Source organism: Mustela nivalis (assembly GCF_964662115.1).
Source record: "Mustela nivalis genome assembly, chromosome: 3".
NCBI lineage: Eukaryota > Metazoa > Chordata > Mammalia > Carnivora > Mustelidae > Mustela > Mustela nivalis.
This window is the reverse complement of record NC_139022.1, coordinates 117397004-117420920: the sequence shown is the minus strand read 5'-3', so window position 1 is coordinate 117420920 and position 23917 is coordinate 117397004. Positions and strand designations below refer to the sequence as shown.

The 23917-nt window shown below is 39.7% G+C and overlaps 1 protein-coding gene across 1 annotated transcript; it reads right to left on the bottom strand.

Annotated features, from left to right (window-relative positions):
* Positions 1-1681: 1681 nt before the first annotated feature.
* On the bottom strand, positions 1682-23096 carry THOC3 (THO complex subunit 3). Its single transcript, XM_082723201.1, has 6 exons — positions 22694-23096; positions 21778-21934; positions 20082-20286; positions 14407-14568; positions 14187-14287; positions 1682-2283 (listed from the first exon to the last, which is right to left on the bottom strand). Exons 1-6 carry the CDS (start codon positions 22958-22960, stop codon positions 2120-2122), a joined length of 1056 nt encoding a protein of 351 aa, XP_082579327.1. The 5' UTR covers positions 22961-23096; the 3' UTR covers positions 1682-2119.
* Between the last annotated feature and the right edge of the window lie 821 nt (positions 23097-23917).

The window sequence follows — 23917 nt, the reverse complement described above, 5'->3', positions numbered from 1 at the left end:
ATCTCCTAGTGAAAAGTTGAGCAGATCATTACGTTACACAACCGCAGAGGGAAAAAATCCACATGGATCAAAGAGGAGGGAACTGATCAAATACTAAGAGCTAGACTAAAACTTGGTGTCTGATTCCAATGCTAAGGAGGATATATAGAAAAAGAGAGCAGCAACTCCAGGGATGACAGATAACCATAAAAACAAAAACAGTGTGCCACGTTTACTCCCAGTGACATGAGCAACACTGAACTTCCGACATAATGAGGTGGCATGCTGGTTTGCAACTAAAAAGACCTTCAGGGAAGGATGCAGGCAGAGGCTATTCTGGAGGCTGAAGGAAACACTACTAAGCCTGAAGACTGGACTCAACCAATCACTAATTAACTTGGGCCAAAAGTCAACTTCTCAGAGTCAAGGTTTACTCCTTGGCAAAATGGGAATGGCAAGTGGAGACAGAATGGCCACTGCAAATAGAAGGGATATGGACCTCTAAGCACATCTAGATCTGAATACTGTCAGTTAATGAATAACACTGAGTTGAACTCCCTGAGTAGTAAAATGATGATAACATCCAACTGCAGAAGGCTATTGCAAAAATTAAGTGAAGTGCTCATTATAGTACCAAGCCTAAGGAAGGTCTAATTACTAAAAATTTCTATTAAGACTTTCTGAGTGTTTTTAATACTGCTTGACATGGTATTGAGCACTTTACATGCTTTATGTTGTCACACTTGATTTGTCTACTCTGCAAGATTTGTATAAACATGTTTCTAACATAAATACAACATAGGAAAACTCTTAAAAGGATGCACACAAAAATGCTAATAGTGACTATCTCCTGGGAGGAGAAATAAGGATTTTTTTTTTCTTTTCACTTACTTGCTTTTTCCAGAATTTTCAACAAACATCACTATTTCTGTATTTTTAATGTCAAAATACATTAAAATACAATGAAAATCAAGACATTGTTCACAGGTAATCTCCTACCTGAGCAACTTCTTTTGGAAGTAAGAGCTAACAAAGTTCTGCTTTCCCTGAGGAACTGGCATGTGCTCTGCTTTTCATTAAGAATTAACTGACTTCTGGGAACCCTGGATGGCTCAGTGGGTTAAGCCTCTGCCTTCTGCTCAGGTCATGATTTCAGGGTCCTGGGATCGAGCCCCACATCGGGCTCTCTGCTCAGTGGGGAGCCTGCTTCCCCCTCTCTCTCTGCTTGCCTCTCTGCCTACTTGTGATCTCTCTGTCAAATAAATAAATAAAATCTTAAAAAAAAAAAAAAAAGAATTAATTGACTTCTCCCTTCTTCACTTTGCCACCAGGGGGCACAGCCAAAATTTTAGTTCAATCAGTCAGGTCCTCATTCTTTGCATATTTGTTTTAATTTCCCCAATTTCAACTTTCTATTCTTATCTGTATGTCTTCTCCTGATTTTGGATTTGTTTATATTTTACAATGTTTACCATAAATTTATTGTCCTCAAATCTTTTGTAGATTAAGACAGGGTACACTCAAGCTGAAGAATTTAAGGCTTGCTATTGCACTTCATGCTGGGTCCCTGCATTTCACAGAATTCTTGGTTAGGACATTAAATGATAGAATGTCAACCTTTAATCCAACCTGAAATTTTTTTTAAATGCAAAACTGCAACATCTCCCAATATCTGCAACAATAATAACAAACATACCATAACTTTTAAAGTCGTAGAAGTCCCATAATTAAAGTCAGTTTTATTAAATGCTCAAATCTCAAAATTATATACATTTCTTTTTACTGTAAAAAATCTCCAACCCCATCACAGCTTCTTCACTTGCCCCACCCCCCAAGGTAGGTACTGTCCAAGCAGAAGCAAACCCAACAAAGTCTACCACACATGCCAAGGCAGGGAAGACAGGAAGTACCCAGACAGGAAGATATTCTGGTGTTATCGTGCAGAAACCTCCTGTGGAGGGGAAAGAACGGGAAGAGTTCACATAACAAGAACGGAACTGGAACAGGCAGACTGACAAGACTTACATAATTTATACCAATTTACAAACACTTCATGAGCCCATCAACTCCAAGAGAAGAGACCAAACTAATACACAAAGGAAGGCCTCTGCCAGCGTCTCCTCTCCCTGAAGGCCTCCTATCAGGAGTCATTAGGAAGCCCAAACAGCTTCACAGTTCCTGCTTCCCGACTGCTGTCATATTTGCCATCTTTGTCATCACAGGCAAACGCCAGCAGAGGCCTTTTGGGGTGCCAAGCCACGGTGAAAGTCGGGGACTCACACTGCACCTCCCATAGCTTGTCTCCTATAAAAATCAATATAGAAAAACGAATCAATACGTTAATAAGAAACCACATTCATTATGTGCTTGCCTACATTAGCTCATTTAATCCACTTTTTTTAGGATATTTTATTTATTTGAGAGAGAGCGCGCAGGAGCGAGGGGTTGGGGGATGGGGATGCGAGGGAAGAGAATAAACATAAAGAGGGAGAGTGAAGAAGACTTTCTGCTGAGCAGGGAGCCCAACATGCAGCTCAATCCCAGGACCCTGATCATGACCTGAGCTGAAAGCAGACACTTAACCGACTGAGCCACACAGGCGCCCCTCATTTAATCCACCTACTAACCCTACAGGACAGGTACAATCATTGCCCCAATTTACATAGAACATTGAGGCAGAGAGAGAGCACAAGCCAGTAGGTGGCAGAGCAAGATCTGAATGCAGAGCATATGAGCTAAACCTATTCCATACTCCCTAGGAAAACAGTACCAGCAGTTAGTTATTTGTTGAGCACCCCTTAGGAATCAGATGCATTATACTTTAGAAATAAAGTATAATCACAATGCAGCAAAGCAAGTAATGATTTTAAACCCCATTTTATAAAGGAACAGGTGAACAGTTAAGTCATACTCATAGGAGTCAGCATATGAAGTGAGTCTGTTTCCAGAGCCACAGGTCCTTCTTCTAAATCCCAAGGCTTTGCAAACAGATTTTTCCTCCAAAAATGTCACTCTTCTTACTTGAAATTAAACATGATTTTTCTGAAGCCATTATTCCTTTAGTCCCACTTTACTTTTATGTTAAGATTCATGTAAAGAATCTAAAGATTAATGTAATAAAACATTAACAATGCAGTGTTACTTTGAAGTTGCAGGATACATTAAATTATATACTTCAAACTGGTCAACTATACAGTAAATTATATTTTAATAAAGCTGTTTAAAATATATGTATAACATGCACACATATGTGTGTGGAGAGAGCGAGAGAAAGAGAGACCCTCTTTGTTAAGTAATCCTACTACAGGGACAGTTAAACATTTCTCATGATGCTAGTATCTGGCAGTCTAGCTATATGTCTGAGCAAATTTCTATATTACACAAACATAAAGAATACTTTCACAGGCTGCTACCCTCCTTTTACTTCTCTTCTGGCCTTTATGCCATCATTTGTCCGTCACGTGGGATTGGTAAAAATAAAATTTATACAGTTCAAGAAACTCAGAACAGACATGAAGAGGCCTCCTAAAATGTTTCCTAAATAACAATGTGGCTTCATAAAATTCAACATCTTGACAGTTTTATTGGAAAGTTTAATCTCTGAATGATAAATAAGGTGCTATCTGGGGCTGACATGACTACTCCAGATCACTGAAGTTCTAAAAGACTCGGTGCAATATGTATGGTGTGTCTAAAAAGCCAAAATTAAGTGGACTGTTAAAATACATGTTATCAGGGGCGCCTGGGTGGCTCAGTGGGTTAAAGCCTCTACCTTCAGCTCAGGTCATGATCCCAGGGTCCTGGGATCGAGCCCCACATCGGGCTCTCTGCTCAGTGGTGATCCTGCTTCCTCCTCTCTCTGCCTGCCTCTCTGCCTACTTGTGATCTCTGTCTGTCAAATAAATAAAATCTTTAAAAAAAAAAATGTTATCAGAAATAAAATTAATTCTTACTTTTACATTTAACAGTTAAAAACATGTAAAACACAAAACCTTACTTAACATATGACTTCACCTATACATAGTATAGTGTATGTATACACATACAGATGAATCAATGTCTATATATAATACAGATATATAAATATCTACATATGAAAAAAGATTGGAAGGAAATATACTAGTATGTTAGGAATTAGCTATCTCCAAATTATGGACCTATGTGTGATTAATTTCTCCTTTTAATGGCCAGCATTTTCCAAGTATTCTATACTGAGCATATATACTATTTTACAAACCAACATACAAAAACATGCTTACTGCATAAAATTTAAACAGCACTAGGGTACAGAGCAGCACTGGGAAACAGCACTATGATGGAAACATTCTACATCTGTGCTATCCAATACAGAAACCATCAGCCACATGTGGCTACTTAAGTCCTTAAAATGCACCTAGGGTAACTAAAAAAACGGAATTTTTCATTGTATCTACTTAATTTCAGTAATAATACTTAAGATTATAATTTTTTTTTAAAGATTTTATTTATTTATTTGACAGAGAGAGATCACAAGTAGGCAGAGAGAGAGAGGAGGAAGTAGGCTCCCTGCTGAGCAGACAGCCCGATGCGGGACTCAATCCCAGGACCCTGAGATCATGACCTGAGCCGAAGGCAGCGGCCCAACCCACTGAGCCACCCAGGCGCCCCTTAAGATTATAATTTAAAGTAAAATTTATCTTCTCCCAATCTTCTAAGTCTGAAATAAATTCTTTCAAAAGTCTTTCTACTAATTTAGCCTTAGTTTCTTTACCTAAGTGGGAACACATCAAGTGCATTGATTGGCTACTTGCTCTGCTCATTCAGTAAAATGCCTTGCCAGTCTTGCATTTCAGCGCATATGGAACTATGTTTTTCTCCTGACACAATGTAATATGGATGTATCACAACTTATTTAATCAGTCCTTCATAATGAAATTGAGATTATTTCCCTTTTATGTATGAAATAATGCTATAACTATAACTGTGCTTCCCTTTGATAGTCATCTGACTTTTAATTTTTAGCCTAGGTCATAGAAAAGATTAAAAAAATGTTAAAAGTATATGTCTGAACTACTTAGAAAAATTAATACAGCCATATTTGATATATTCCTGAAAGAGTATATGTGAACTAAATCATATTTTAGGAGCACCTGGGTGGCTCCGAGGGTTAAGCAGCCAGCTCTGGATTTCAGCTCAGGTCATGATCTTAGGATCCTGGGATCAAGCCCTGTGGTAGGCTCTGTGCTCAGCTGGATGTCTGCTTGAGGATTCTCTCTCCTCCTGTCCCTCTGCCCCTGCCCCCATCTGTGCTCTCTCTCTAAAGTAAATAAACAAATCTTAAAAAATAAAAAATAAGGGGTGTCTGGCTAGTTCAGTTGGTTAAGCATCTGCCTTCAGCTCAGGTCATGATCCTGGGGTGCTGGAATCAAGCCCCGCGTCAGGCTCCTTCCTCAGCAGTAAGTCTGCTTCTCCCACTCCCTCTGCTACTCTCCGCCCACCCTCACCCCAACCCACTTGTGCTCTCTCTCGCTCACAATCTCTAATAAATAAATAAATAAAATCTTTTTTAAAAATAAAAATAAAATAAATCACATTTTATATGTATTAGGTGAGGCAGACAAACTTGTGCCAGGACGACATGGGAAAAACATGCACGTGCATGCGTTGTTAAGAACAAACACTGGAATAACTTTTCTGTACATGGTTTGGTCCTTCACAAAATGTCAGTACCTTGGACTCAGGGAGCAATCCCACTTCACTGGTTTCCCCAAAAGGATGACCCAAAGTGAAGACCATAAGGAATATTTCTCACAGCTTTATTTATAATGGTGCGAAGATGAAAAGCCACCAAAGAGCAGAGCAACTGAAGCACCCACAGGCATAAATAAGTAAAGACCAGCAGTTTGAGAACATCCTGACATATTCAATGGGATTCAGGACTACATTACAAGCGGCAGCAGAGCTGACATTATGAAGCTGTAACATGCTCAGGTGGAACAGGCACAGCCTAGAGCAGGAGAGGATCCACACATCACACAAAGCAGACGCAAAGGAGCTGCGTATCTGAATGGCTGGACAACACTTAGAACAATGTCATCAACAGTGGCATTTTTAAATGGTGGAATTTCAACTTTTTTACTTTGCTCTTTGAAGTCTTCTATATAGTTTAAATGCTTTTACTAAAGCATCATGTATTTCCAAAAACAATAAAGCTACAATACAAAACAAATCTGAGGGTAATGACAAGATGGGAGAGTAGGAGGATCCTGAGCTCACCTCCTCCACAGACACACTGAGGCAACAAGTGTATCTATTGCAATTAACTCTGAAAATTATCTGAAGACCAGCAGAAGAGATCTTCCACAGCTGACCATAGAGACATGGCCACACTGAAAGGGTAGAAGGGGTGGAGACATGGCCAGGAACCAAACCCCTGTACAAATAACCACCAACGGGAGAGCCATCACAAGCATGGAGGAGTGAAGGGATCAGATCCCACACGGGGCAATCGTGGCTGTAAGGACCTATGCTGGGAAGACAAGTTCCCATCATGTCTGGCTTTGAAAATCAGCAGGGCTTAACTCCAGGAGCTTTAGAATCAGTGCTGCTTAACTCCAGTTGAACTGAAAGGCAAAAGAGCCAGCAGCACACTACTAAGTATCTCAGCCAGAGATGGCACTGAAGCTGCAGCTTAAAAAGCGCCTAGAGTATACATGAAGGCGATTTAATAAGTAATTTTAGGGTGTGTGCGGGAATGGCAAACATGTGCAGATTTCTCCAGGAATAAAAAAGTGTTGATGGGTGCCATTTTTCTTGCCCACCGTGAGCCTTGATAGCTAGATGCTTGCAGAAGCCAATTCTAACACTCTCCTTGTTAGCAACACATGCCCCACACCAGCATTCCCCTACCACCCACCCTACCCAGTCCATTGGCCTCCACAGGCACCCCTCCAAAGCAGCTCTTCCCCTGCCATATCCAGCAGGCAGGCCCACATGGGACCAGGACCCCACTAAAGTGACTCCTCACCCAGGGGACAGGGGAGATAACCCTATGCACCAGCTGCCTATAGTTCCTATAGCTGGCACCCCAAAGAACAAGGCCTGCCCTTGCATGTACCTGCAGCTGTCACACAGGCTAATTACACACAGCAGACTGAGTGCCAGCCCCACCCACCACTAAGCCCATGGCAGCTGCAGCCAGGCCTCTCCACAGTACGGGAAGCAAACCCTGCCCAGTGCGCCTGTAGCAGGCAAAGCAGGTCAGCGCAGCCAACTGGGCTGAAAGCCAGGCCCCATCCCTCACCGTCAGCATGCCCATAGCAATCACAGCTCAACCACAGCAGGAGGGTGCACATAGGTCATAGAGGGGACAGCCCTGGTTCCGGTGACATAGAGGGGACAGCGCTGGTTCCGGTGACCAAGGCAGATAGCATACAGGGCACCACAGGACCTCTTCTATGTAAAGTCACTACTTTCAAGGTCAGATGTAGCTGACCTACCTAACATGCAGAAACAAACACACAGTTAGACAAAATGAGGAGACTGAGGGATATGTCCCAAATGAACAAACAAGACAAAAATCACAGAGAAAGGACTAAACAAAATGGAGGTATGTGATATGACTGATGGGAAGTTCAAAGTAATGCTCCTAAAGATACTCAACTGGACTTGCAACGTGGATGAACTCCGTGAGAACTTCAACAAAGAGACAGAAAATGTAATACAGTAACTGAAATGAAAAATAACACCAAAGGAAATCAACAGCACATTGGGTGGTGCAGAAGAACGGATCAGAGATCTTGAGAACAGGGTAATAGAAAATAACTAAGATGAACAGCAAAAAGACAAAAGAATAATAAAAGTGAGAATAGGTGAAGGAACCTCTACAACACCATCAAGCATGATAACATTTGCTTCGTAGGAGTCCACGAAGGAGGAGAGAGGAAAGGGGGCAGGAAATGTATTTGAAAAGGTAACAATTGAAAGCTTCCTGAATCTGAGGAAGGAAACACACATCAGATCCAGGAAACAAAAGAAAGCTCCAAACAAGATGAACCCAAAAAGGTTCACACCAAGACACATAATAATTAAAATGGCAAAAATTAAAGATAAAGAGAGAATCTTCAAAGCAGCAAGAGAAAAGTTGTCACATATAAGAGAAAACCCATAAGGCTATAGGCTGATCTCAGCAAAAACTCTGCAGGCCAGAAGGGAGTGGCCATGATACATTCAAAGAGCTGGAAGGAAAGAACCTACAACCAAGAATACTCTACCTGGCAAGGCTATCACTCAGAATTGAAGGAGATAAAGAGTTTCCCAAACAAAAGGAAGTTCATCACCACTAACCCAGCCTTACAAGAAATATTTAAGAGAATTCTTTAAGTGAAAAGAAAAGGCCATGATTAGAAGAAAATTATGAAAGAAAAAATTTCACTAGTAAAAGCAAACATATGATTAAAGGTAGTGGACTAATCACTTATAAAGCCATTATGAAGGTTAAAACACAAAGCAGCAAAATCAATTACATCTACAAAAATTACTCAAGGGATACACAAAATTAAAAGATATATAATATGATAGACACATAAAATGTTGAGGGGTACAAATTCAGTGCTTTTTGGAATGTGTCCAAGCTTAAGCAACTAACAATAAAGAGTGCTACACAAATAGGATGTTATTTATGACTCCATGGTAACCACAAATCAAAAACCTCTAAAAGGTATTTAAAAAATAAAGAGAAAGTAATCCAAACATAACATTAAAGAGAGTCATCAACCACAAGGAAAGAGAGAGCAAGAGAAGAAAGGAACAAAGAAGAACCATAAAACAACAGAAAACAATGAACAAAATGGCAATAAATACATACCTATGAATAATTACTCAAATGTAAATTGACTAAATGGTCCAATCAAGATACAGGGTGACTGGATAACTGAAAAAACAAGACTCAACTATATGCTGCCTACAAGACTCACTTCAGGGGTGCCTGGGTGGCTCAGTGGGTTAAAACCTCTGCCTTCAGCTCAGGTCATGATTCCAGGGTCCTGGGATCTAGGCCCGCATCGGGCTTTCTGCTCAAAAGGGAGCCTGCTTCCTCCTCCCTCTCTCTCTGCTGCCGTTCTGCCTACTTGTGATCTCTGTCAAGTAAATAAATAAAATCTTTAAAAAAAAAAAAAAAAGACTCACTTCAAATCTAAAGACACATGTGGACTGAAAGTGACAGGGCGGTAAAAGATATTCCATATAGACAGAAATGAAAAAAAAGCTGGGATAGTGATATTTTTATCAGACAAAGGCAGCCCTCTCAGGTCCCCTTCCTCCTCAGGACCTTTGTACTATCACTTTGCTATTGCCCAATAAACTTTGCCTTGCTGCCCACCAAAAAAAAAAAAAAACAAAAAAAACTATCAGACAAGATACACTTTGCAACAAAGACTATAGCAAGAGACAAAAAGAGGAATTAAATAATGATAAAGGAATCAATCCAATGAAAGGATATAACAATTGTAAGTATCTATGTACCCAACATAGGAGATAGGAGCACCTAAAAACATAGAGTGAATATTAACAAACATAAAAGGAGCAACTGACAGTAATACAATAGTAGGGGACTTTAACACCATGCTCACATCAATGGACAGATCATCCTGACAAAATCAACAAAAAGCACATTAGACCAGATGGACTTTACAGATATATACAGAACATTCCATTCAAAAATAACAGAATATACATTATTTTCAAGCACACATGGAATATACTCCAGTATGGATCATATACAGTAGGCCATAGAACAAGTTGCAATGAATTTAAGAAGGCTGAAATTTTATCAAGCCATCTTTTTTTTTTTTTTTTTTTTTCTAGAAAGAGACAGCAAGAGACAAAATACAAGCAGGGGAAGTCGGAAAGGGAGAAGCAGGATTCCCGCTGAGCAGGGAGCCCAATGTAGGGCTAGATCCCAGGACTCTGGGACCCTGGGACCACGAACTGGGCCAACGGCAGATGCCCAAAGACTGAACAACCCAGGCACCCCTATCAAGCATCTTTTCTGACCCACAATGGTATGAAACTAGGAATCAATTACAAGAAAAAAAAAACTGGAAAAAAACACAAACATACAGAAGCTAAACAATATAAACAACCAAAGTGTCAATGAATAAATCAAAGAGGAAATTTTTTAAAAAATGAAGACAAATAGAAATGGAAACACAACAATCCAAAATCTCTGGGATCCAGCAAAAGCAGTTCTAACAGGAAAGTTTATGCCAATACAGGCCTACCTTACAAAACAAGAAAAATCCCAAATAAACAAATTAACCTTACATCTAAAGGAGCTACAAAAAGAACAAAGCCCCAAGTTAGTAGAAGGAAGGAAACAAAAAAGATTAGAGCAGAAATAAATTAAATAGACACTAAAAAAATTGGAAAAGATCCATGAAACTAAGAGCTGGTTCTCTGAAATCATAAACAAGTTTGATAAACCTTTACTAGACGCATCAAGAAGAGAGAGAACTCAAATAAATGAATTCAGAAATGAAAGAAGAAATAACTGACACCACAAAAATACAAAGGGTTATATGAGAATACTATGAAAAATTATATGCCAACAAATTGGACAACCCAAAGGACTGGATAAATTCCTATAAACATGCAATATTCCAAAACTGAATCAAGAAGAAAGAGAAAATTTGAACAGACCAATTACTAGTAATGAAACTGAACTGGTAATCAAAAAACTCCAAAAAAAACAAAACTCCAGGACCAGATGGATTCACAGGTGCATTCTATTAAACACTTAAGGAACAGTTAATACCTATTCTTCTCAAACTATTCCAAAAAATCGGCAAGGAAGAAAAACTTCCAAATTCATTCTATGAGGCCAGCATTACCCTGATACCACAACCAGGTAAAGACACTACCAAAAAAAAAGCAAAAACAAAAACAAAAAGCAAAAAACTGCAGGCCAACATCTCTGATGAATATAGATGCAACAATCCTCAACAAAATATATTAGCAAACCACATTCAACAATACATTAAAAAGATCATACACCATGATCAAGTGGTATTTATTCCAGGATGGTTCAATATTTGCAAATAAATCAATATGATACATCACATCAATAAGAGGAAGGATAAAAACTATATGATCATTTCAATAGACACAGAAAAACCATTTGACAAAAATAAACACCCATTGTTGATAAAAGCTCTCAACAAAATGGATTTAGAGGAAACACACTTCAACATATAAAGACCATATATGAAAAACCCAGATAACAACACACTCAATGGTGAAAAACTGAAAGCTTTTCCCCTAAGATCAGGAACAAGACAAAGATGTCTACTCTCACCATTTTATTCAACACAGTCTTGGAAGTCCTGGCCACAGCAACCAGACAAGAGAAAAAAAAAAAAAAAAGGAACCCAAATTGGTAAGAAAGAAGTAAAACTGTTAGTATTTGCACATGACATGATACTATATATAGAAAACTGTAAGGACTCCACAAAAAGTATTAGAAAAAATGAATTCAATAAAGTTGCAGGCAACAAAATTAATATACAGAAATCCATTGCATTCTATACACTAATAATGATGTAGTAGGAAGAAAATTTAAAAAACAATCCCATTTACAATTGCACCTAAAAGAATAAATACCTGGGAATACATTTAACCACAGAGGGGAAAGACCTATACTCTAAAAACTATCAGACACTGAAGAAAGAAATTGAAGGTAACACAAATAGAAAAATAAACCATGCCCAGGATTGGAAGAATTAATTTTGTTATAATGTCCGTATCACCCAAAGCAATCCACAGATTCAATGCAGTCCCTATCAAAATACCAGTATTTTTCACAAAACTAGAACAAATAATCCCAAAATTTGTATGGAACCACAAAAGACTCTGAGCAACCAAAGCAATCTTAAGAAAGAACAAAGCTAGAAGTATCACAATCCCAGACTTCAAGATATACTACAAAGCTATAGTATTCAAAACAATGTGGCACTGGCACAAAACCAGATATGCTAGATCAATGGAACAGGAGAGCTCAGAAATAAACCCACACTTAACATGATCATTAATCTACAACAAAGGAGGCAAGAATATGCAATGGAAAAAACAGTCTCTTCAACAAATGGTGCTGAGAAAACAGGACAACTACATTCAAACAAATGAAATTGGACCACTTTCTTACACCATACACAAAAATAAGCTCAAAATGGACTAAAGACTTAAATGTGAGATATGAAGCAATAAAAGTCCTAAAAGAAAACACAGGCAGCAATCTCTTGAACATCAGCTTTAGCAATGTATTTATGGATATGTCTCCTCAAGCAAAGAGAAACAAAAGCAAAAATAAGATACTGGGACTACACCAAAATAAAAAGCTTCTGCATAGCAAAGGAAACCATCAACAAAACAAAAAGGCAACCTATTGAATGGGAGAAGATACTTCCAAATAATAAATCCATTAAGAGGTTAATATCCAAAATATATAAGACAATTCTATGTTCAACACTAAAAAACAAACAAACAAACAAAAAAAGTAGGCTGATTAAAAAACGGGGTGCCTGGGTGGCTTAATCAGTTGAGCATCCAACTCTTAAGATTTCGGCTCAGGTCATGATCACAGGGTCCTGAGATTGAGCCCCATGTCAGGATCCACACTCAGCAGGGAGTCTGCTTGAGATTCTTTCCCTCTGCCCCTTCCCCCAGGCCCACTCATGTTCTCTCTCTCCCAAATGGGTGAATCTTTAAAAAAAAAAAAAAAAAAAAAAGGTGCGGGGGGAGGGGGACAAAAAACCTAGACAGACATTTTTCCAAAGGAGACACACAGATGACCAACAAACATGAAAAGGTGCTCACATCAATGATCATCAGGGAAATGCACATACATGAAATATCACCTCATACCTACCAAAATAGCTAGTATCAAACAGATAATAAAAAACAAACGGTGAGGATGTAAAGAAGAAGGAATCCTCATACACTGCTGGTGGGTATATAAATTGGTGCAGCTACTGCAGAAAACAGTATGGAGCTTTCTCGAGAAATTAAAAATAGAAATGTATGATCCAATAATTCCACTACTGGGTAATTACCCAAAGAAAACAAAATACTAATTCAAAAAGGTATGTAAACCCCTATGTTTATTGCAGCATTATTTACAATAGCCACAATATGGGAGCAACCTAAGTATCCATGGATAGACAAATGAATAAAGATCTGAGATATATATACACAATGGAATATTAATCAGTCATAAAAAAAGAATGAGATCTTGCCATTTATGAGAACATGGGGTAGACCTAAGGGTTATTAAGCTAAGTTAAATAAATCAGGAAAGACAAATACAATATGATTTCACTTGTACATGAAATCTAAAAAACAAAACAAGTAAATAAATAAACAACAGAAACAGATTCATAATTAAAGAAAACTGTTGGGTGCCAGAGGAGAGAAAGCTGGGGTAATGAGTGAAATATTAAGAGGTACAAACTTCCAATTATAAAATAAATACATCCTGAAGATATAAAGTATAGCAACAGGAATATAGTCAATAATATTATAATGATGTTATATGGTGACAGATGATGACTACCTTTATTGTGATCAATGACTAATGTGTATGTCTGTCAAATCACTGTCATACATGAAACTAATATAATATCATGTCCGTCATACTTTGATAATAAAAAATTATTAATTAAAAATAAGTAAAGCTAAGGAAATTCTTTCATAAAATGAATACTCTCCTCTCATTTTTCTATTTTCAAATTCTACTGGTTGTTTTTAAAGCAAATCACATGTATTTTGTTAATTCCTAAGATTATTTTAAGTTCACATACAGGCAAAATACAGGAAAAAAGTATACCACAACACTAAAAGAGATTGTGTTTAGAGGTGGAACCAAAAGTACCACTTTTTTCTTCCTCCTATTTTCCACATTTTAAAAATTTCATAACAGAAGAATTGACAGTTAATGAAATGCAAAATATTTTCCTAAATTCCTTTTTTTCAGACCTGCTCCTTTCTAAACTCTTTGCTCCCTTATGACCTGACTATAATAGTCCTAATAAACAAAGCTGTCTTAAGAGGAAAATTCATTTATGCTAATGCAAGTGAAGTAGTAATGTGAAGATAAACACACATGACAGGAAAAGTCTTAATGGCCAACAGATGACAGACAGAAGACTCACTATGGTAGTGAGGGTATCAGTTACCTGTCTCTACTTCAGCAATGTCAATAAAATGATCTTCCGAGGCTGACGCCAGCATTTTTCCATCGTGACTAAAACTAAGGGTCCTCACAGGCCAATCCAGCCTGTAACAGAGTGGAGACAGGACATGTTAGAATAACCCAGTAAGTGTAGGGCACAATTTCATCCAAAATAAAGTCAAATTAATTTATCCAACAAGGAAAGTGCCAGCAGAGCTGCTTACCTAGAAAAGCACCGAACACAAACCAACTCATCCACATCCCAGAGGCTGACCAAAGCATCCGCACTTCCTGTGGCAAAGTACTTCCCCATGGGGTCAAACTTGATACAGATGCAGTTGGAAGGATGGGCATTGATAGACTGCACAGGCTTCAGCTCTGGGTAGCTAAGAAACAAGACAGACAGCAATTAAACTATGGGAAGAGGACTGTGGTACTAAGACGACAACAGGAGATACTAAAGAAAATCAAAGACAACAAACCAAGTATCAGACTGTAATTCAAACAAACTTTCCTGGACTTCTAAAAAAAAAAAAAAATTATGGGGCACCTGGGTGGCTCAGGGCGTTAAGCCTCTGCCTTCGGCTCAGGTCATGGTCTCAGGGTCCTGGGAACGGGCCCCACAATAGGCTCTCTGCTTGGCAAAGAGCCTGCTTCCCCCTCTCTCTCTGCCTGCCTCTCTGCCTACTTGTGATCTCTCTGTCAAATAAATAAATAAAATCTTTTAAAAAAAAATAGATTATCATCAGACCTTTCTGACTGTAAGACTTTATGCCAAAAGAAAATGGGATAATATATTTAAGATATACAAGCAAGAAAATAGGAATCAAGGATTTTTATATCTAGCAAAACTATCAATTACAAAGAGCTCAAATGGTAAACACAATTAAATATCTGTAAGTTTTATAGGTATATAAGTTGTAAGCATGAACTTAAAGAATATTGTCCCGTGAACCCTTCCTGAGTAATCTAAAGAATGAACTTTGACAATCAAAATGACTAGAGACTTATCAGCATGGGACTGGTGATGAGCATTACATATACAGCTTCTTGTAGAAATTATAGATGTAAAAGAAAGGCATAGTACCTAGTAGCTCTATACTCTGATAATATAATATTTTTTTTAATTTTTTATTTTTTATAAACATATATTTTTATCCCCAGGGGTACAGGTCTGTGAATCACCAGGTTTACACACTTCACAGCACTCACCAAAGCACATACCCTCCCCAATGTCCATAATCCCACCCCCTTCTCCCAAACCCCCTCCCCCCAGCAACCCTCAGTTTGTTTTGTGAGATTAAGAGTCACTTATGGTTTGTCTCCCTCCCAATCCCATCTTGTTTCATTTATTCTTCTCCTACCCACTTAAGCCCCCATGTTGCATCACCACTTCCTCATATCAGGGTCTGATAATATAAATGATTTTTTTTAATCGAAGAAAAATTAAGAAAACAATGCAAAAAGCAAAATTTACTATTTTAAGTAATCACAGTGGTGGTGGTAGTGGGAATACTGTTATTCTGAGATACCTCTATGTGTAATATGGAGAAAGGTAATAAGTAACCATGGGATATTCTAATTCTATAATCCCAGTGTCCTTGAGAATCAGAATACTCAAATATTCAGTTTGGAAGGAAAGAGTTATTTATAATATAGAAAATGCTTTGTAGGATTCTTCTTTTTTTTTTTAAATTTTATTTATTTATTTGACAGAGAGAGAGACCACAAGTAGGCAGAGAGGCAGATTGGGGGCGGGGGTGGGGGAAGCAGGCTCCCTGCTGAGCAGAGAGCCCAACACGGGGCTCGATCCCAAGACCCTGAGACCATGACCTGAGCCGAAGGCAGAGGCTTTAGCCCACTGAGCCATCCAGGTGCCCGCAGTAGGATTCCACTAGTCCTGAATTTTAGTTCAATGTTATCAACATAAATTCACTATTCACATATTTTAATCTTTAAAAATAAACACTTACATGTCCTTGCTCTGTCCACAGGAAAGGTCCAGAAATAATGACCAAACCAGCAATATGGACATCTGTAGTTCCAGTACCTTTTCTCAGAAAAAGAATCCAAGGATTCTTAGAGAATTTTCTGATTAAAGGTCTGAGCCAGGAAACATACAAGATGAACCTGGCATATCCTGTCCTATCAGAGAGCAACAAACTGAAGACTACCTGCATTGTTAACAAAAAAGAAAAAAAGAAAAAAAGACTCAGGAACAACTTGAAGAGGCTCCCATTAGCTGAAGAAGGGATACTTTGAGTTTCCATACAGATAATTACTCCAATGGACTGAAACACATCTCCCATGCTTAAGTACAAGAGTTTACAGTAAGCCTTTTTTTTTTTTAATTTTATTTATTTATTTATTTGAGACTGAGAGAGATCACAAGCAGGCAGAGAGAGAGGGGGAAGCAGGCTCCCTGCCCGGCAGAGAGCCCGATGTGGGGCTCGATCCCAGGACCCTGAGATCAAGACCTAAACCGAAGGCAAAGGCTTAACCCACTGAGCCACCCAGGCGCCCCTACACTAAGTCTTTTTTTTTTTTTAAGATTTTATTTATTTATTTGAGAGAGAGACAGTGAGAAAGAGCATGAGCGAGGGGAAGGTCAGAGGGAGAAGCAGACTCCCCATGGCGCTGGAAGCCTGATGCGGAACTCGATCCCGGGACTCTGGGATCATGACCTGAGCCAAAGGCAGTCGTCCAATCAACTGAGCCACCCAGGCGTCCCTAGTAAGTCTTAAAAATAAAACTTAGCTATTGTGGACATTGCTGCTATAAACATTCGGGTGCATGTGCCCCTTTGGATCACTACATTTGTATCTTTAGGGTAAATACCCAATAGTGCAATTGCTGGGTCATAGGGCAGTTCTATTTTCAACATTTTGAGGAATCTCCATGCTGTTTTCCAGAGTGGCTGCACCAGCTTGCATTCCCACCAACAGTGGAGGAGGGTTCCCCTTTCTCCGCATCCTCGCCAGCATCAGTCATTTCCTGACTTGTTGATTTTAGCCATTCTGACTGGTGTGAGGTGATATCTCATTGTGGTTTTGATTTGTATTTCCCTGATGCTGAGTGATATGGAGCACTTTTTCATGTGTCTGTTGGCCATCTGGATGTCTTCTTTGCAGAAATGTCTGTTCATGTCCTCTGCCCATTTCTTGATTGGATTATTTGTTCTTTGGGTGTTGAGTTTGCTAAGTTCTTTATAGATTCTGGACACTAGTCCTTTATCTGATATGTCGTTTGCAAATAGCCAAACTATGGAAAGAACCTAGATGTCCATCAACAGATGAATGGGTCAAGAAGATGTGGTATATATACACAATGGAATACTATGCAGCCATCAAAAGAAATGAAATCTTGCCATTTGCGACAACATGGATGGAACTAGAGCGTATCATGCTTAGCGAAATAAGTCAAGCAGAGAAAGACAACTATCATATGATCTCCCTGATATGAGGAAGTGGTGATGCAACATGGAGGCTTAAGTGGGTAGGAGAAGAATAAATGAAACAAGATGGGATTGGGAGGGAGACAAACCATAAGTGACTCTTAATCTCACAAAACAAACTGAGGGTTGCTGGGGGGAGGGGGTTTGGGAGAAGGGGGTGGGATTATGGACATTGGGGAGGGTATGTGCTTTGGTGAGTGCTGTGAAGTGTGTAAACCTGGTGATTCACAGACCTGTACCCCTGGGGATAAAAATATATGTTTATAAAAAATAAAAAATTAAAAAAAATAAATAAAACTTAGCTAATCGTCTTTGGAGGTGATGGAGAACTAATTCATTATCTGATGACAAAGGGAATGAACCATTTATCCTGCCTTTCCTAAGTGAACTATATTATTAAATAACAAAACAGTAAATGAGAGGAAGTATCTTATATTCCAACAAATAAATAAGCATACAGAATCAGCAAAATCCAGACTAGGAGAATCTCTGCAGGTTAACAGTCTATATTATAAGTAGAAGAGGATGAAGAGCAACTTCATAGTTTAACACATTTAAAAGACATCAAATTTTTTTAAATAGACAAATCTAGAATGTCTAGAAATGCATACTTGGTAGCTAAAACTATGAAGAAATACTATAAAAATCAAAATAGTGTTTCCTTTTGAGGACTAGAACAAAGGACATGGAGGGACTTCTGGGATGCAGCAAATATTTCTTGACCTGGGTGGGGTTACACATATAATAGTTCATTAAGCTGTATGTTGTTTTAAAGACAGTTTTTTGTTTTGTTTTGTTTATTTATTTATTTATTTATTTATTCATTTGAGAGAGAGAAAGAGAGAGAGGCAGTGAGAGAGAGAATGAGATGGGAGAAGGTCAGAGGGAGAAGCGGACTCCCCACGGAGCTGGGAGCCTGATGTGGGACTTGATCCCGGGGCTCTGGCATCATGACCTGAGTCGAAGGCAGTTGCTCAACCACCCGAGCCACCCAGGTGTCCCAAGCTGTATGTTGTTTTAAGTGGTTTTCTGTGTATGTGTTTTATTTCCTAACTGAAAGGCTTAAAAAAAAAAAAATAAGCTATAGAACACCAACTTGAATAAAATTCAAGTTGCTAAGCACAGGTTTGCGGCCTTTTCTATAATCTGATCCCAGATTATATTTCAACTTTATCTTCCCATTTTCAGGCCATCTCTTCAGATACCTTATCTGATACCATTCTCAGCAACTGTGATCTACCAACTACTGTCCATACAGGCCATGTTCATTCACACCTTTGCCCATTGTATGGTTCCCTTCTGCTGATTCTTAAAATTCTACTCAGTTTTCAAGGTCAAGATCAGAAGATGCCTCTTTCAATCCCCAACTCCCATAGTCAATTTAAGTTTCTATCCCTGGGATTCCAAAGCAAACTCCATGCCTCTCAAAAAGAACCTATTTCACATTGCCTTGCATTGCCCACCCAGACAGCAGAAAGAACAGAGTCAACAGACCTGAATTTCAATTCCAACACTTCATTCATTTACAGAATAAATATTTATGGAGATCCTAACTCTGTGTAGCAAGTATTAAGGTAGGAACTAGGGATTCAACAGGAAACAAGTTACACATGGTCCCTACCTTCATGTCATTTATAGTCTAATGGCAGATATAGATTAATTAAACATTTATTATAGGGGTGCCTGGGTGGCTCAGTCAGTTAAGCATCTGCCTTCGGCTCAGGTCATGATCCTGGGTCCCAGGATCAAGCCCCGCACTTGGCTCCCTGTTTAGTGGAGAGCCTGCTTTTCCCTCTCCCTCTGCTGCTCCCCCTGCTTGTATACTCTGTCAACTAAACAAATAAAATCTTTAAAACAAACAAACATTTAATTATAATACAGAATGAGAAATGCTGCCAACAGGAAGTACATAAAATAAGCTTTTAAGCTGGGGAGGTAGAAAAGTACTGAAGATGGCTGCCCTGGAGAGAAATTTTAAAATATTTAAAGATATTTTAAAATATCTTTAAAATTTTTAAAATATTAAATATTAATTAATTAAAATATTAAATATTTAAAATACTAAATTTTTAATCAATCAATCAATTAATTAATTAATTAATTTTTAAAAAATTTTAAGAAATTTAAGCAGAGACTTTATGGGTATAAATTAACCATAATTCAAGGTGTACCTAGTTCTAGTGCTCACCTGTTGACTAATAATTTAAACTCTCTTGAATCCCAGATCCTCATCTGTCAAATAAGACTCAAATAACAACCCCTGAGAATTTCTGAGGACTCAGTAAATATAAGGTGCCTGGCTCAAAGGTGCTCAACAGAGGTTAGGATTTTTTATTACCATTTGTCTTTTAAGCTCCTTCAGGCCAGGCTTGCATCTAATTCATTCTGTATCTATGCAGCACCCAGCACAAAGACATGACAGTCCCTAAGCTAGAACCCTCTCACCTGAGGATGTTGATACAACCATTGCCATTTGTCAGGAAGAACATGTTGTTGTCATTATTCCAGGAGATTTCATTGACTTCAAACTTGAACTGCTCCTCCGCTTTGGAACGGTGTGTCTTGGCATCAATAAAGGTCACCACATCATCCTTGTTGCCTACAGCAATGGTCTGCCCATCAGGACTCCAGCAGATATTAATGTTCTCCCCTGGAAACCCAGATATAATCAGCAAGATACTGTTTGCCTATAATCCTGCAGTTAACTTTTTTTTAATACTACGAAGACCAGAGCTATCTCCAAACCTCATTCACCAAGGTCCCAGTCAACAGAAGGAAATGACTACTTACTCACCAATTATGAGTCCAACACTTTCGTCTACAAATTGCCCCTTATTCACTCTCATAACTCTCTAAGGAATACTTTATTATCCCCATATTACATATGAAGATATGAAAGATATGAGAGATGAGCCAAAGTGTCAAAGCCATGAAGTAACACACCCAAGTTCGAAACCAGATTTGACTCCAAAGCCCCCTAGTCTTATACCACCATTTCCCAAACTCCAGTCATTCACATGCCACTTTTCCAATTTTTGTCCTATCCATGTTGGCTGCATCTTTAAGTATATATATAAATATATATAGCTATATATAAAAATAACAGCTATATTTCTTTATTCAAGACTTTTCTTAAAATTGACTCAAAAATTTTCAGTTAAATAAATTCAGTTTCCATTTATCAATAAATTCTATGGGCTAGATCTTTTTTTCTGGTAGGCATTAAAATACATACACAGCCGGTTTTTAATGTTCATCCACGTGCTATCTAACTCATTTAAGAATCACCAGTTGTCTACTTGGAGAAAGCACTACAAGATTCCACCTCCAGGGACAAGTCTTGTCAACAAAGTCCAGTGGCCCACAGTGAACATGTCAATTAAAAATCTCACCAACTTTATCAATTCTATGATGCATATATTTTCACATTTTATTTTCTACAACATATCTTAAAATGCATTAGGAGGCATCTCGAAATTTTTGGTGTATGATGCTTATCTAGAAACTTTATTTTCCTTCCTAACAACGCATAAAATATTGGTGCATGTTATAATCAATGACACGTTAGTCAGTAAAACATAGTAAGTGACCTCAAGGTTTATAGGACAATACCTGGTGAAGAACAGATTCTACAAATGTACTATACAACTTCAGGTCGTCTTCTCCCAGACCACCAAGACTATTCATTCCCAAGATCAGTCATTCTGGCCTATCAGCAGTTTCCTAAATTCTCCATCTATCTACACATGAAGCGCCCTCCTAGAGCTGCACCCCACCCCTCACCCATGCACTGTACCCTGACCACTAAATCCCTATTACCTATTCTAAGAATTTACTCAAATTCCGCTCAAATGTCCTCACAGGCAAGAGTCAGACTTAAGCATTTCCATTCTAGGTATCCATCTTGTAGACTCTTCAGTGTAAGATGAACCATATCATATCACGTTAGGTTTTTTCGTTAACACATGTCTCTCTCCCTGCACTAAACCTAGTACAGGTCCTGGGAGCTGGAAATTGTCTTATTCAGCCCAGGATGTCCCACACCTAACACGAGGCCACACACAAAGAAGATACTTGGGAAATGCTTGTTGAATGACTATAAGCTGCTCATCTTCCTACTGCCCTCTCTCTCAAGAGTCACCTTTAGTGTTCACAGTGGCAATGCATTTTGTAGTCCTCACATCCCAGATGCGAATGGTTTTGTCTCCAGATGCTGTGACAAAGAGGTCAGGATTACTCGGATGCCAACAAAGCTGGTCCACACTATCCCCATGTCCCCGATAATTGTTTTCTTTGACCTGAAAGAACAGAATCCAAATGCTACTTCACACATAAGTACCTGCCTCCACATGTGACTTCTAAACCTTATTCAAACCAAGGTACCTTGTGGCAAAGAAAAAGCCAGAAAATTTAAAAGAATTTTTAAATTTTTAAACCCCTTCCCCAAAACTCTTCCCAATACCCTCCTCCCTTCCTCTCCAATCACTCTGAATTGTTCTGAGATTTGGATTCCACAGCAATGCTCTAATCTAACTCTTTTGCCCTCCCTGGCCTTCCTCCTTCTTTCTGGTTCTCCACATTTACTCCACCAAGGTTCCCAATCTTCTTGCTCACTCTCACAGGAAGCCTCCTTACCACCATAGGGACCCCACCATCACCACAGCCTCTAGCCACTCCTCACCACCACACAACTCCTTCATACCACTCCCATACACCCTCACCTCACTCGAATCCCATCTACCCTCCTCACCACCAGTCCTCATCCTCTCCTCGCCTCCACTCCCAGCTCATCTTTACACCTCCTTACTGCTACACTCCCTCACATCCCCACCTCCCTCTTACCATCACCATCTTCCTCTCTACCACATTCCTTCCAGATCCCTAATCATTACCCTTGTCATTCCCGCACTCCTCCAGCGTGCTCTACACAACCCTCTTTTCCCCACACCCCTCCCTTCTCCTCGCCTCCATCCCGCATTCTCTCCAACACCTGGCTCTCCACACCTGGCTTTACCACAGACCCTCTCTCTGGCCTGGGCCGGTCCCTGACAGCTTACCAACCGGTCCTTCTCCAGCAGGAATACGCTGGCCGTCTTGTCGAAAGACCCCGAGGCCAAGCGACGCCCATCGCAGCTCCAGGCCACCGAGTGTACCTTGGCGCTATGTGCAGGGAACTCGCGAGTCTTGCTGTGGCCGCGGAACAGCTCCTGCATTCCCAGCACGTAGCGTGTTGGGCCGCTGGTCACTGAACACCATGGAGCCATTGAACCAGGACCGCTCTGACCAAGCGCCGAGGGCCCCATAGCCGCCGCAGCTACCGCCATGGCGAGCTCCCAGGAGGCCGCGTTCCTACCGCCACCTTAGCGCAGTCAGTCCTGCCGCCACCGCCGCACGCATGCGCCTGGACGAGAGGCTCTTCCTGCACAGCCGCAATGAGGGCCATCCGAGCAGGGACTACAAATCCCGGCATGCAGCGCGCGCGCTTCCTTTTCAAACAGGAATGATTACTATTAAGCGTTCTTCAGTTAGTGATTCTGGAGGTTTAAGGGCCTATTTGTATCGTGCTTAATTTTAAAAAGGAAAGCCAACAATATCCTCCCAAACCTCAAATCCCATTAACAAAAGACCTTTTATTCAAGGGTTGATCCCCACCACTCAGTCTCCTACCTTAGAACAGAAGGTCCTCGACTCTCCGGCTGGAGAAGGACAGGCTGGTGAACTAGAGGTTTGCAGGGATCTAGAGTGGGGAGGAGAGGGATTGAGAAGGAGTCTTTTTTTTTTTTTTTTAAGATTTTATTTATTTATCAGAGAGAGGGAGAGAGCGAGCACAGGCAGACAGAATGGCAGACAGAGGCAGAGGGAGAAGTAGGCTCCCTGCTGAGCAAGGAGCCCGATGTGGGACTCGATCCCAGGACGATGTGGGACTCGATCCCAGGACGCTGGGATCATGACCTGAGCCGAAGGCAGCTGCTCAACCAACTGAGCCACCCAGGCGTCCCGGGAAGGAGTCTTGACATAGCTTTAAATAAACAAATTCTACGGTCTTGAAAGGTATTATTGATGAGGGACAGAAGCAGAAAAAAAATGTTCACCTTTAGGGGCGCCTGAGTGGCTCAGTGGGTTAAGCCGCTGCCTTCGGCTCAGGTTATGATCCCAGGGTCCTGGGATCGAGCCCCATATCGGGCTCTCTGCTTAGCAGGGAGCCTGCTTCCTCTCTCTCTGCCTGCCTCTCTGTCTTATTGTGATCTCTCTCTGTCAAATAAATAAAATCTTAAAAAAAA

Excerpts from the sequence above, each read along its gene's own strand:
- THOC3 (XM_082723201.1), bottom strand. The coding sequence starts at position 22,960 with ATGGCGGTAGCTGCGGCGGCTATGGGGCCCTCGGCGCTTGGTCAGAGC. Across the intron at positions 21,935-22,693 it reads TGCTGGAGAAGGACCGGTTG|GTCAAAGAAAACAATTATCG; the intron begins GTAAGCTGTCAG and ends CTGTTCTTTCAG. Across the intron at positions 14,288-14,406 it reads TGTGTTCGGTGCTTTTCTAG|GCTGGATTGGCCTGTGAGGA; the intron begins GTAAGCAGCTCT and ends ACTCTGTTACAG.